This window comes from Podarcis raffonei, chromosome 8 (genome assembly GCF_027172205.1).
Source record: "Podarcis raffonei isolate rPodRaf1 chromosome 8, rPodRaf1.pri, whole genome shotgun sequence".
Taxonomy (NCBI): Eukaryota; Metazoa; Chordata; class Lepidosauria; order Squamata; family Lacertidae; genus Podarcis; species Podarcis raffonei.
Genome location: NC_070609.1, coordinates 43,180,282 through 43,195,023, shown reverse-complemented (window position 1 = coordinate 43,195,023; position 14,742 = coordinate 43,180,282). Strand labels below are relative to the sequence as shown.

At 43.4% G+C, this 14,742-nt stretch overlaps 1 protein-coding gene across 1 annotated transcript in view; it reads left to right on the top strand.

Annotated features, from left to right (window-relative positions):
- Positions 1-270: 270 nt before the first annotated feature.
- VAT1L (vesicle amine transport 1 like) overlaps positions 271-14,742 on the top strand; it is a 46,600-nt gene continuing 32,128 nt past the window's right edge. The window contains exons 1-3 of the mRNA XM_053399596.1: positions 271-693; positions 9,735-9,864; positions 12,141-12,356. Coding sequence (XP_053255571.1) covers positions 470-693; positions 9,735-9,864; positions 12,141-12,356 — 570 coding nt within the window. The 5' untranslated portion in view covers positions 271-469. The remainder of the gene's footprint in view (positions 694-9,734; positions 9,865-12,140; positions 12,357-14,742) is intronic.

The window sequence follows — 14,742 nt, the reverse complement described above, 5'->3', positions numbered from 1 at the left end:
AATAGGCCCTTTACAGCTTGACAACAAAAAGAGAGCAACTCTCTGCCCCGATAAGCTTACACACCTGCCCATTCGTCACCTCCACGCTCGTTCGCGGGGAATAAATTTCCAAGGACGGCGGGAAGGTTAATTAATTTATTTATTTGCAGCCTTCATTTATTTATGCGGCGGCGGCGGCGCCTCTACTCGCTTGGCGATGGTCAGGCTGGCGGTAGGACCGAGCTCTCTCCTCCAGCCGGCTGCAGCCATTGCATACATTTTCAGCATCCCGCCGCGCGCACACGCGCGCGCGCTCACACGCACACACTCACGCAGAGCCCACGCTCGCATTCAACAGGAGAGGGAAAGGCTGCCGGAGTGAGAAGGAAAGGTTGCCCTCTCTGCCTTTTTGCTCTTCTGCATCTCTCCCTCCGTCCATCCGTCCGCCCTTCCTCCTTCCCCCTTCCCCTCCTCGACTCCGAGCAGCGCCATGGCCAAGGAAGGAGCCGAGAAAGCCGAGGAGACGGAGCAGATGATCGAGAAGGAGGCAGCCGAAGGCGGCGGCGGCGGCAGCAGCGGCCCGAGAGGCGCGGACGCGAAGGAGATGCGCGCCGTGGTGCTCTCTGCCTTCGGGGGACTGAACAAGCTGCGGGTGTCCAAAAAAGTGATGCCGGAGCCTCAGGAAGGAGAACTCAAGATCAGAGTCAAAGCCTGGTCCAGTATTATTCTTATTCTTACTCTTATATCAGCATCGTCATCATCCTTCCCACCCACCCACCCATCCCTCCAGAAGCATATTCCTAGGAAGACAGGAAACTGAGTCAGACCCCTAAGCTCAGCAGCAACGTCTACACTGACTGGCAGGGGCTGTCCAGGTTCCAGGCAGAGAGTTTTCCCCAGTCCTACATGGAGGTGCCAGGCACTGAACCTGGGACCTTCTGCATGAGAAGATGCTCTGCCTCTGACCCCCATCCAGCCCCTCCCCCCCACTCCTTGCCATCCATATTCTGAAGCCCTTCTCTGCATTTAGTGATAGCATCCGTGTTTCACTGGGCGAGCATTTTTTTAAGTGCCTTGGTAGCCTATCGTTTCAGCCTGAGGGTGGACAGGAGAGAGATCTTGCTTGCCCTTGGGAATGAATGGATGGGATATGGGGATGTTCACCCCTCCAAGACACTTTTGCAAAGTTACAGGCCAGTCCTAGGCACATTTTCCCACCAGTACAGTTGGGGCTTGGTGTCAAATATAAAGGGTGCCACCCTGTGCATGTTTACCCACAAGCAGGTCCTGCTTAAGTGCAGTGTGTCTTACTCCCAAGTAAGAATGCATCAGATTGCCAGTTTACATACAGGGCGAACCTTTGAGGCATTTACTCAGATCTAAAACTGCTCAGTGGGGCTTTCTTCCAGGAGAATGTGCATAGGATAACCACCTTAATTTTCCATTATGGTGGTCCTCATTCTGTACAGCTGAATGGGAGCTCTTCTGCTCCTATTGCTTCAGCCTTTTGAAATGGGTATGAGGACGAGGTAAGAGCTGGGAAACAGCATTTTGGCCTTCTGTGATTCTTTTCTGTCAGTCTTCCCTCTTCTCCCATGTTTGTGACTCTGCAGTTTAGTAGTAGACTGGCTGGTTTCCAAGACACTACTCGCCTCAGCATCCTATTAGGTTTCTTGTATGGTGTGAAGTTCTTTTTCTGTCTGTCAGCCATGCATTGATTGCATTTGGTTACTGTGACCCAGCATTGCCTTTGCTCTGAATGAATCCCCTTTTCCCCCAGCTGAGTCTTTTCTCATCTCTACATTTCTCTGCTACCTGCTAATCCTAACACATTTTCTCATGGGGAAGCAACTCAGTGTTTGCCATTATTGCTAGTTTCCTGCATTGTGTGTGTGTAGCAACTGTGCTGAGGTGGTCCAACGCTTGGGCAAGCTCATGGTAAAAGACTGGTATTTCAACTTCTAGGCCAGTGCTCTTCACCCCAGGGACCGGAAATATCATTGCTCTACAATTCCCATCATGCTGAGCCATCGACAATGGTCAGGGATGATGGGAGTTGCATTCTAGAAACATCTGGGGACCCATACATTCTAGCGGTTACTAGCTGTAGGCTATTGGCATCTTGCTGAAGCTAAGCAGGTTTAGACCTGGTTATTGCCTGAATGGCAGACATGGGAACCACATGTGATGCTATACTGAGTCCCTTGATGGAAGAAAGGTGTGGTACAAATGTAATAAAACAAATGTAAAATGAAATAAATATTAGAATGAATTTGATGTAAGATTCAAGCTAGCCAGGGGTGGAGGCAGGAGGTCAATGCCTCTCCCATTCTTGAACAAAGTTAGGTACTTGAAGGTGTTGTAAATAAGTTGAGGCTGCAATCTAAGGTGTGCTCACTTGATAAAGTCAACTCCATCAAAATCCATAAATTTATGGTTTGGATGTGACCTGAAAATGATGTAGCCTAGACACATATTGGCCACCTCACTAAGAGCTAGGCCTCCATTTTGTTGTTTCCCCCCTCATTTCCCCCTCATGGAAGGGGTCTAGACTTCCATGATGGCCTTTATGCTATTGAGTTGTTTTCCTGCTCCCACTTGTCCCTAAGTTGCCCCCCAACCAAGTTGGCTTTCCCTGGAAAGGGATGGGAGGCTGGGGTTTCCTTACACATCATACAATTAGGCATGGGGATTTGCCTGATGATCCTCACTGTGCCTATGAATTTAGGCATTCCAGGGCAAGCAAGATACAGTGCAGGTAAAGTGCAGGCGTGCTTAGATGTATATCTGATTTGGTCTGCAGTTCATTAAACTGCAAAAAGGCATTCACCATAACAGTCTTATATGACCTTGTGGTGGAGGAAGCAGGGACTGAACAGCATGCACTTTGCATGAAATGCACATTTTCTGAGGCCAGTCCTTACATTCACACTGCCCTTTTCTCAAGACTAAGTCATTAGCAGCTGTCAGAGGTGAGCTAGGGATTGGAGCCAGCAAGTCAGAATAGAGGAGCACACAGAAACACACTATACACAGCAAGTCCGCGGCACTTAATACCCCTTTGTGTCCTGGAGGGACATAGGAAATGGCTTTATACCAAGTTGGTCCATCTAGCTCAGAATTGCCTGCAGTGACTGGCAGTGGCTCCTTAAGGTTTCAAACAAGAGGCCATTCCCAGCCCTACCTGGAGATGCCATGGATTTAACCCCTGACCTTCTGCATGCAAGGCAGTTGTTTCTTTCCCACCCATAGATTTTATTAAAGTTTGAAAAAGGCATACAAAAGTTAACATCAAATACCCAATATTTTTTAGAATATCAAAGACAGAAGTAGTTAATCCAAATAAAAACACAAACCTAAAAGAGGAAAAGAGAAAGAGAGAAAAGAAAAGGGGAAAGAGTAAAAGAGAACTTCCAATTCTTCATCTGGCGGCTATATGTAGAAAATTACTCAAAATATGCACTCAGAGGTAACACCAAACTATTCCACTTTCTAAAAACCGATATTATATTCAGTTCTCAAACCCAGATTTAGACATCGGCTCTGGCAGGGGCTGCTCTGTCACGCAACAATAAAGGGGGGGGAGGGGGTCAGCTGGCTTTCACTGTACACACAGCGAAAACAAGCAAACCTGGTTATTTGGAAAGCCGACTCCATGCTCATCCTTTTTGTAGCTTGAAGGGATCCATGCAGGGTAGGCTTTCCAAGGAAGACTTGCCCATCAGCTGGTATCGCCAGTAACATTTGCAGCCAACTGAAATACAATATTGGGAGGGGGCAGGTAAGCCCTGCCCCATGTAATCAGTCACAAGACCATTTGAATGGCAATGTCCATCAACTTTGGGGCCCCCAGCCCCCTCAAATATTTTATCCCTAAGAGTTGGTTCCTATGATTTGCAGGTGGGTGGGTGTGGTTGGGGGGGAATAGCCTTGCAGACCCGGATTGGCTGAGGTTCCTCACCCCTGCTCTAGGCCATAGTGAAATTCAAGTTGGTGAGAGAGCTCACACCTCCATCTTGACCTTTGAAGGAAATCTTCACTGTCAGTGTGTGAGTAGCATGGACTTTCATCCTTTAGTCCATGTAAATATTTTGGCGGCCAGGGGCAGGAGGCTTCCCTGTCCCTGGCTTGTTTCCTAGTGCGTCTCTATGAGGAACAGTCACTCTACCCATGGTGGAAGCATCAGCCTCTTTTTCAATATAACTCCACATTTTAAAAAGAAAATCAATACAGGATGCTATTCCTCAATTCTTTGCAAGCAAAATCCATAGAAGTTAGGACTTCTGGGCATACATGCCAGGGAAGGAGAGTTTTGTCATGCAAACAGCTGTGCTCTGCTCTCACTACGCAAATGCCCTGGCATTTTCTGGGAAGAAAATGTCAAGGTGAACGCTAAGATGCTTATTTTAGAATCAGGTGATGTAATCTGGAGGGTGAGTTGGTTTGTTTTGCCAAGGGTCAGGTGTAGAGTGTTGCTTTCTCTCTCAAAAACCCACCCAGTTCTGTTTGGTTTGCAGCATTCAAACATATCTGATCAAGCTAGATTGTCTTAGGGCAGCAGTTTAATTGTGTATCACAAACTGTCGCTGGCTGCCTTGGTGCTAAGGTGGCCTTGTGACCTACAGAGGATAGTCTTCTCTGAAGAACTGACAGAGGACAGCTGTCCCTCTGTTTGAAGGGCTATCCAGTCCAGGTATGGTTAAAAGAAAAGAACCCTAACAAGGGAAAACTTTCATCTCCAAGGCAGCCCTCAACAGTTAGACTGTGGACAGAAAACTTTGCAGACACTTAGATCACTTGGAAAGGGCAGTAGCTCAGTAGTGTAGCATCTGTCTTGCAGGCAGACAATCTCTGGTTTAATCCCTGACATCTCCAGTTAGGGCCGGGACATAGCCCTGTCTCAAATCCTGGACACCCACTGCCAGTCAGTGTAGACAACATTGAGCCAGGTGAAGCAAAGGCCTGGCTCAGTATGAAACAGCTTCCTGTGCTCCTGGCCATTACAGTGAAATTTATTGTATTTCTATTATAGTAATTAATTATTCCATAATGCACATCTATAAATATAAATTCTTCCTTTATTTTCGAGTGATACATAGATGACAATCCTAAATTTTCCGAGTTTCATGTTGAGGAAGAAGGATGATTTTTTAAAAAGTAGTGTAAGTCTACTGTAGTTACGGATGTATTCTCAGTGGTTCAGCGATGCTAACTCCCAGATCCAATTTGGTTGTGACTAAGGCTTGATCTACACATGGAGAGAATGAGGACATGGAGAGAATGTCCTGAAGTAGTAGAATGGACTGTAGCCCTGCAGAGGAGGTTGTTGTTTTAAATCATGACTTGTAAAAAGGCTCCCTTCCAAAATGCATCTGGCATTGCAGGCTGAAAGGTCAGAGTCGCCTATCTACCACCTCTGCTATTTTTCTACATGCAGGTTGTTTTACATAGCAGAATGCTGCTGGTTTTTTTTTTTTTTTTTAAATGATATTCCTCCCTCACCCCATGATATCTGAAAATGTACGGTTCTTTCTTGAATATACAGCTATACAGTGGTACCTTGGTTCTCAAACGTAATCCGTTCCAGGAGTCCGTTTGACTTCCGAAACGTTCAAAAACCAAGGTGCGGCTTCCGATTGGTGCAGGCACCCCAGAAACAATAGCCAACAGCTGCATCAGACGTTCGGCTTCCGAAAAACGTTCGAAAACCAGAACACTTACTTCCGGGTTTTCAGTGTTCGGGAGCCGGAATGTTCGAGTACCAAGGCGTTTGAGAACCAAAGTTCCACTGTACTGTATACAAATTACTATATCAGTTGTATAGTAATTTTCTGTGATGTGCCTGTTCTTAGCTTGTGGCGTGATTTGGTGTGATGTTTGAAGAGATGAGTTCGTAGTCATTTCTTGCAGCAGGAAACTGGATGAGGTTATTTTTAGCTGTTTTCAACCTCTGGGATTCAGGCATATTACATGCATCACTTTCCTCTCTCCCTTCCCTTTTCTAAACAAGTAACAAGGATGCTGACAAGTCCATTCAATTGGAACCTATGCATCTTTACTTGGAAGTAAGTTCTTCCTCAGTGGGGCTAACTCACAAATAAGTGTGCTTATAACTGCAACTCCTACCTTTTGGCTTATTGGATGTGCCCAAGATGTTATAAGAAATAACAGAAAAGCAAAGTGGTTTCTGGACAGTTATACACAGCAAAGTCAGTATCATTAACAGCAGCTGGAGTAAGAAGGTGTTTTTCACCTGCTGGTGGAAGGACAGCAAGAAGGGAGCCCGTCTAATGTTTCTAGGGAGGGATTTTCAAAGTCTGGGAGCAGCCTACATCAGTATACCAGAACCAAAACTTACAGCCTTACCAGTTGCCATTACTCATAAATCACAAAGCACTTAGTTGATTAATCTTCCACTTATACAAATATGGAGTTTCTAGCCTTAATAAGATTTGGTGCTACCAATGTGAGTCACAGTAGGCAGAGGGATATCATTTGGTTTTAGGGCTTCATTGTGACTTTTATTGTAGCTTGTATGTTGCCCTGAACATATAAAAGGCAGGGTATATCTGATAGATGCAGAATTGGAGGCTGGGCCAGAGAGCCAATCAGTGCTCAACTTGCAATCAGGAGCAATAATTAAATTAGGCACTCATTTCCATTGATGTTTCCAATGACCTAGATCTCCTCATGAATGTTGTCTTGTATTCATGCAGCTTTTCATTCAGTTTTTTTCTGGGTCAAGCCCTTTCTGTTTTTAATGTCTGTGTTAGCTTCCACTCAGACATCCCCAGCTCAATGTTCCCAGAACACTGCTTTGCATATGAACAATTGGTGCAAGAACTCTTTATCCCCACATGAAGGATGTGATATTATAGGAGTTAGCATGGTGCAATGCAGCTCTCCCCAACCTCATGATCTCCACATGTTTTGTACTATCATTTCCATCAGGGTGTAATTCCCACTCTGCCAATGTGCAGGGATTTATGGCAGTTGTAGTCCAGGATCACCTTGTGGGCTGCAGTTTCTCTACCCCTGGCTTAGAGGTGTACAGGAAACCAGCGGACTTGCACAGGTGCTCACAAGGGATATCAAAATTGGTGTTTACCTCCACACAGAAATTTGAAATGTGGTGCGCAAGCAATACAGGGAGAAGTATCACACAGCAATTCCATGTTCAATGAATGTGTGAACTGTGATTATGTCCACTTGTATGCATGTAGTCCCTGTTCATGGGTACAGCTAAGGTTGAAGATATGGGCAGTGGATGCAAGTCCATTCCCCCCACCTCCACTTCACTCAGTGAATGTAGAATGGTTGTGAGTATAGAACTGCAGCCAAAACCTGGATCATGAAGGTTGTCTGATGATAGCTTGCCATGGCACAAAACAGACAGGACCAGTGTCAACTGCAACAAAATGTTGCAATGTCTCCTCAACATTCCTAAAAGATATGCCCCCATTCCTGATTCCAGTTGGCTAATCCATCAAATAACACATTCCCACCCTCTTCTATTTTTCCTTTTCCAAACAACTCAGCATCCTGTGGCTCAGCCCTCATTGGACTAGTTTGGGGTAGAGATTGCTTCTTGGGAATTTTGGAGGTCTGCAAAATTTAGGGTTATCCTAAGCAGCTGATACACATGCACACACCCCTGTTTCACAGTGGCCTAGTTTTGGCACTCACCACCTGAGTTTGCTACTAGACGGAGTGCCCTAAGGCAGTGAGAGTTCTGTGTCTCCCTTATACACTTGAATCTGCCTTGGATTGGGAGGGGCCCCAATTTCTAGTAGTAACCAAAACAATCTAGTTCCACTAACGTGTTGTTATCACATTCTTTGTTTGGAGCTGTTCTCTGAGATTACATCCAAGTCTGTTACGAGACTTCAAAGGCAATGTAATGATTAGTTTTTCTGGCATCTCTACAGAGAGGAAACGTGTAAACATGTTTCTATCTTTAAACAGCATTAATTATTTTCTGATATTCAGAGGGGACACAAAGAGAAGGAAATGGCCTGTCTCAAGGGTTTTTCTTACAGCGTTGGGAATACAGTGAAACATTTTTCATGTCGGTATGAACACTCTGCTGTGTAAATTTTCTTGTAGCAGAGTCTGCCTACAGCAGAACCAGTCAAGGAAAAAGGTTTATATAGTTAATCCCATTTTGCTTTGTTTAGGCTGCATCCTAGCCACACTTACTTAGCAGTAAGTCTCATTGAAGTCAGTGGGGCTTGCTTCTGAATAGACATGTATAGGATTGCACTGTTAGTAATGTCTAGCAGAGATACAGTGAGGACATTTTCAAATCGAGAAAAACTCTTCTAACACATTGACAGTTTTGGTTCAGTCTTCAGCACCAGCTGAAAATGTCTAGAATGGACAGGAGAGAAGGAGAACTGGGCTTGTACACCTTTAATAGTTGTGTACAAGAGGGAGTTTCAAAAGGTGTAGCTTAAAACTATTTATCAAAGCTGCAAAAACTTCTCTTTTTCACCCGGCCACCCTAGGAAAGGGAAACTCAATGGGTATGAACCTATCATAGGTATCTTTGTTGGTCCATGGTGGGATCCACAGAAAAACAAATCCTTTATTAGGGCCAATTCAAATATTGCAAAGTATTCAGCAAACTTTTGAGTTCTTCAGAACTCAGGTAGGATGTTATGCAACATCCCTGGGGGATGTTGCATAAAGGCCCACCAGGGGTCCTAATTAGGCCTGTGAGACCATTTCTCCCAAGTCATATCCACCCCTAGCTGATTTTCAAGAGAAATCCAGCATGCATCAAGATTTGAGCTTTTCATTTAATCCTGATGGGCATGTCTTTTGCTGTGGATGTTCAGTTCAGTTTTCATTTCCATCCTGTGTCTACCTCAATGTTTGGATAAGAGATGGCTTTCTGTAGGTCAGTGTGGTTGCTGGAATTACATAATATGGCCTTTCCCCTTCTAAAATGTGCTTTTCAAATGTGGGTTGTGCATGGTCTCTTAATATAGCTTTGAAAGACTTCACAAATGCAAACTGTGAAGTACAAATAATTCATAAGAAGACATGTCAAATTGCTGCACAGACTTTACACAGAAAGTGAATACCCATCTGGATTAGGTCAGTTATGCTTTTCAAATATGCTCTGTATATCCTACATAATCTATTTACAGAAGACAATATTAAATATATAAAGAGAATTCTGGCATTGTGTCACCTGTACTTGTGTCATCAGTTTGTCAGTGACCAGTTGGTGGGTAATGCAATTCCCAAGATTCAGAAGGAGATGGCTATGCTATTGATGTTGAAACCTGGAAAAGACTTCTCTAAACTCCATTTCATATGTTATGCATACGAACCTATCCAGACCCTTAGCGCTTTCTAAGAGGCCCTTCTCCAGGTGGCCCTCTGAGGGAGGCTTGGAGGGTGATGATAGAAGAGGGGGCATATTTAGTTGTGGCTCCCCATCTGTGGAATCCTCTCTCTAGTGAGGACTGCCTGGCACCTTCACTGACATCTTTGTGGCACCAGGTAATGACTTACCTTTTCTACCAGGACTTTTAATTGACTGAGACAATGTTGTTTTGTTACTAGCGTGCTGCCAAAGCCTCCTGTGGCTGTTATGGTCATTGTTTTGTTTTGATGGCATAATGTATGGGACTAGTCCATGACATCTAGAGGACACCAGATTGCGTAAGTCTAACCTACATTTTGTCTCCTTTGTTTACTGTACTGTGATACAGATCCTCATTACTTGTTTCTTTTATTCACAGTGGGTTAAATTTTATTGACCTGATGGTTCGGCAGGGGAACATTGACAATCCACCCAAAACTCCACTTGTGCCTGGATTTGAATGCTCTGGGATCATAGAAGCTCTGGGTGACAATGTGAAAGGCTATGAGGTAATCTCATAAGCATATCTGATTGGGACGGTGGCAATGTATTTATTAGATATGATCACATATTAGTTGTGGTGGGTAGCTCAAGGAAAACTTCAATTTGGTGTGCCACAGAAGTGAAAAAATCACATTCAACGATAGTGATTGTTGATAAAGACGTTGAAAATCAAAATGACCCATATGATGATATCATCATTCTTTTTGACATTCAGGTGTGACTGCCCAGCTAATGTAGCCAAAATGGCACCACCTACAGACAAGAGGGAGGTATGATTACACTTGGAGGTGTGCAAAATCACTGAGGTAGATAAAAAATATCCAGATGAGGACTAAGTGTGCTCGGTGGCTACAGAATGCTGATTGACTATTTGTGGCAGTGGTAGACAAACTGGGGGTGGGGGGATGGAATAAAGTTTCCTGAAGGGAGGGGACTGAACAAGAACAGTCCACACTGCAGCCTTTTGTTATAGGCCTCACTTATTCTATTTCTGATGTTGAGGGTGTGAGTGTCATTGCTTCTGTAGCTGATACAGCAAAAATGGCAGCACCATTGCCTCCCATTCTGCACATGCTCTCAAGTGCACTAATTTGTGTCCCCTCAGCTCAGTGCCCTGTGTGGGGAACTGCTTGCACCACCTAAATCTGGCACTGCATGCCCTGAAGTTCTGAAGGGGACTTCTTTCATGATCGGGTTCCTGATCACAGGCAAAATACCTGACCCAGTAACCAATCACAGGCAAAGTTTTTAGTTGGGTTCCCTATCACTTGTAGGATTCCTGATCATGGAGAGGTTTCTGGGTGTGTATGTCAATGGAGTTAACAAGCCATCAGATTTTTGTGCTTAGCACATGAAGTTCAGGAGTGAAGAGGGAAGGGAATCAGACAGGCAGGGACATTGTGGGCAAGGCCTGTAGATTTGCTTCTGACCCCCCCCCTTACACACTTTTTGTCCTCACGTTCAAGCTGAACTCTTGAGGCGGGATTTCAGTAGCTTCTAGGGTCCTCTAAAACAGCATGTTCCTCTTGAAAAATATTTGAGCACCAATCTGAAGATTATCTATAGCAAAATCTGCAGAGAACATTACCCAATAAATTACCTTTATTCTTATGGACTTCAACATAACATGCTGAACATGATATATAGAATAACAATTTCCATTTTTTAAAAAAGGATTTCTACTACACCAACCTCTCCACCACCAACCTTTCCTTCTGGTGTAGTATCTCTTTGTTTGTAATTGAATTTCAGCCAGAAGAGTAATATGAATTGCTTTCCTATTTTAGAATCTGTCAAAAGGAAATGATAAAGTTGGTTGTAGGTATGAGAAGGCAATGATATAAAGTTTGCAGTAAAAATACAATCTCTACTAAAAAAATGCACACATACACTTGTGATAATTTCAAGATAATTCCAGCAAAGTCCAAAAATGTCATTAAGAACTTGAAGATATGCACTGATATAACACTAGCAGTGATCAGAGAAGATGAAAAAACCTGTTCATTGAGGTCAGTAGGATAATTTGCTGCTCTCCTCTATTGCAACTTTTCTAAGCTTTAGGGATTGGCGGGGTTTTGAGATAATTCATTATCTACAAAGGAGCTGTGCAGTTCCAATTTGCCTGTCCTTTTTTTTTAAAGGCAAGTTTAAGAAACCTCCCTGACCTGACTGAATAAGAGCTATAGAGAAACATAATGATATGAGACAGGCATGCAGTTAAATCTTCCAACATGTATATTTTTACTTTAAATTAGTTGCAGCGGGTTCTATATTGATTGAAATAGCAGTGTTAGAGGCTGTTGTTTAACACTGTCCAAGGAGTCACCAACATTTTAGGCCCTGGGCACATCTGCAAACCAAATAAAATTTTATGGGCATAGCAAGCACACACTTCAACATAGTCTGCTAACTACGGTAGATGTTTATTTCAAGCCTTCTTTCTATTTTTAGTGGGAAATGGGTAGGCACTATGGGAAACCCACAGAGGGAAAGTCTTTATGGGCACAAATTGATATTTGAGGCAAGAATTAAAAGCCTTGAATCATATTTCTTATCCCAGACCACTGTTTTGGCAACATGTGTGTCATTTGATCCTTATATTATATGCTAGACATACACTCAATGGCTGGTAGGTAAATGTGTCCCCACTGGGAACAATTGTGCCTGCCTGCAATGACATAAAAAGTTCCCTGTTGAGCTTTCCATTCCTCTGTAGCCATGTTGCCAGGGACATCCTGAAAGCTGTAACCCGAATGTGTGTTTCCCCCTAAAATGTCTACAGATTGGAGACAGAGTCATGGCCTTTGTCAACTACAATGCCTGGGCAGAAGTTGTGTGCACACCTCTTGAATTTGTGTACAAAATCCCTGATGATATGAGCTTTTCTGAAGCTGCTGCTTTTCCTATGAACTTTGTAACTGCATACGTGATGCTCTTTGAAGTCGCCAACTTGCGAGAAGGCATGTCGGTGCTGGTTCACTCTGCAGGCGGCGGTGTGGTAAGTTGGCTTAACTTTTGCCCGAAAAGGAATTATAACTTTCAACCTGTGTGTCAAATTTCAGTCAAACCTCAGCCCCCTCTGAGTGGTTTGTTTTTTTGGTTTTTTTGCCTTGCTGGAGTGTTTCCTTAAACTCTGACGATTCACTCCCCAGAAGGAGAGAGATCAAACTGGATGGTTCTTGAGTCAGGATCCCCTCAACTCAATCTCAACTCAACAGCCAGTGGGTGGAGGTTTGCCTCTTCTGTATCTGACAACCACTGCCCCCACCCCATCACTAAAAGAAATAACCAATCTGAAAGATTTGGAAGGTATTTGGAAAAGAAGATTGCAAGCTCTGGGGACCCATCATCACTGTCTGCCAAAATCCTGACCATGCAGGCTACAACTGGCCCTAACAAGGATAAAAATCATTTTAGCACAAAATCTCTTTAGCCCCAAATAATTGTGTTTAAGATGAATGACCCATTGCAGTAAAGGACTGGAATTTATAATCTTATTACAGCTCAGTACAGTACAGAGGAGCTCTGTTTTATTCTTGTTGAATGTTTTTTTTAAAAAAAAATCCCAAGTGTGGGATTTGAAAATAACACAGAGCTTTAAAAAATAATGTTGGGCTTAGGGACTCCACAGGGCAATTGTGGTCCATGTTAGTGTGTTCTTTAACTTAAATAGACAGTGCTTTACAGGTCAAAAGAGGGGCAGATCCTTGCCCCAATGAAATTGCAAACCATGAGGCACATGTCCAAAAGAGGGGAAGAGAAAGAGCCCTTGGAATACACTGCACATTTCTAGTTACACTTTTTTAAAAGAAAAGAAGCAAATAAAGGAAAAGAAAGGTATCATGAGACTGGAAAAGGTGCAAAACAGGGCGACAAAGGGTTGCCCAGAATGGGATGTGGCCCTTGGGCTGAAAAACATCCCTCCTACCCTTGTGAAAGCCTCTCTCTTCCCACAGTGCATAGAGGATCCAAATCTTTCTCCCTACCCCACCACATCCCACACCACTTGCTATTTAGTTTTTTTATTTAAAAAAACCAGCTACTCAATGCCAAACTGCATAACAATCTAGTCTGACCCTGACTGACAGTAATTCAAATGCAAGTATCCCTTCAGTGTGTAATTAACTTAAGGAGTTCACTGTCACAAGCTGTAGTGATGGCCACGACCTGATATTTAGGGAAGCCACTTAATATATCACAAAAGGGTAGGAAATGAATAACAAAAAAGGAGGGCAGAAGAGGATTTGGGTTTGCATAACATTTTCATATGCTAATTTATGTGAATAGATGCAAATGTAGAAATAATTACTATATTTTATTATTATTTGCGTTTTTAAAATGTGTCAAAGTAGCTTACAGAATATTAATATTTGTATCCACTTATCAAACATTTAAAATCAACAACAGATGATATAACACAGGAATAATAAAAGTGTTCATCTGTCAACAAGAATCAAAAGGGACAAATCCTACCCCACTAAAAGTTGAACATCAGACCAGGCCTGGCTTATTCCACATTATTGCTAAATTGAGATCCAAAGCCTGGGTAAACAGGAACCGTGGTGGGCCACTTCAAGGCCCCTACTCTCCAGTCTTGAGAGTTATTTATCTTTAAATGGAACCTGGACCAGAAAACCATTCAGACAGGATTGCCTGCTGTACAGTAGGACACATTGCCAACATACACTAGGTGGTTCATCATTCTCATCCAGGAGAGCTGCTCTTCATATGTTCATATGATTCATATGTTCTTAATTGTACACCAGGATGGGTTAAAACCTAGTTTTACAAAACCTTCCTATTCTTAAATTCACTCCACCATCCTCCCGAATCTGAACAGTAAAGAAATTATTTAGGGGTGTTGGCATCCAGCTAAGCATTAGAGAGAATGAACTGCCAAAGTCACAAGAACATTAAGCCAGAGGCTCCCACACTAAATCTCCACATATTAATCCACTGCAACAACTTTAGCTGCACATAAAGTTCATTATGAATAATGCAGGACAACAGGCCTTGGAAATGGCTTCTGATTAGACGTTGCTGGACTTCTCCTGATAATAAATTCAAGGGCCTTGAATGTACCCACTTTGTTCCCAAATGTCATGGGCATACTGAAATGTCCAGAAAAATCAATGGGGACCCTGTGGCATCAGAGCATTGGTGCTTGTTTTGTTCACGTCAGTGCAAAATTCAGTTTCCCTGATTAATGCATTTTAAGCATCTAAGGGCACGTTTGCTTTCTGAAAAATCCGATCTGTTGGAAGCTACAGCCAAGGCCTCTTCTGAGTTCTGTGAAGACCTGAGCAAAAGTGAATCAGTAGAGCCCACAATTGTTGCATCCTCCCTGCTTTGTAGTGCAATAAAAAGACAGAAAGTATATTTCT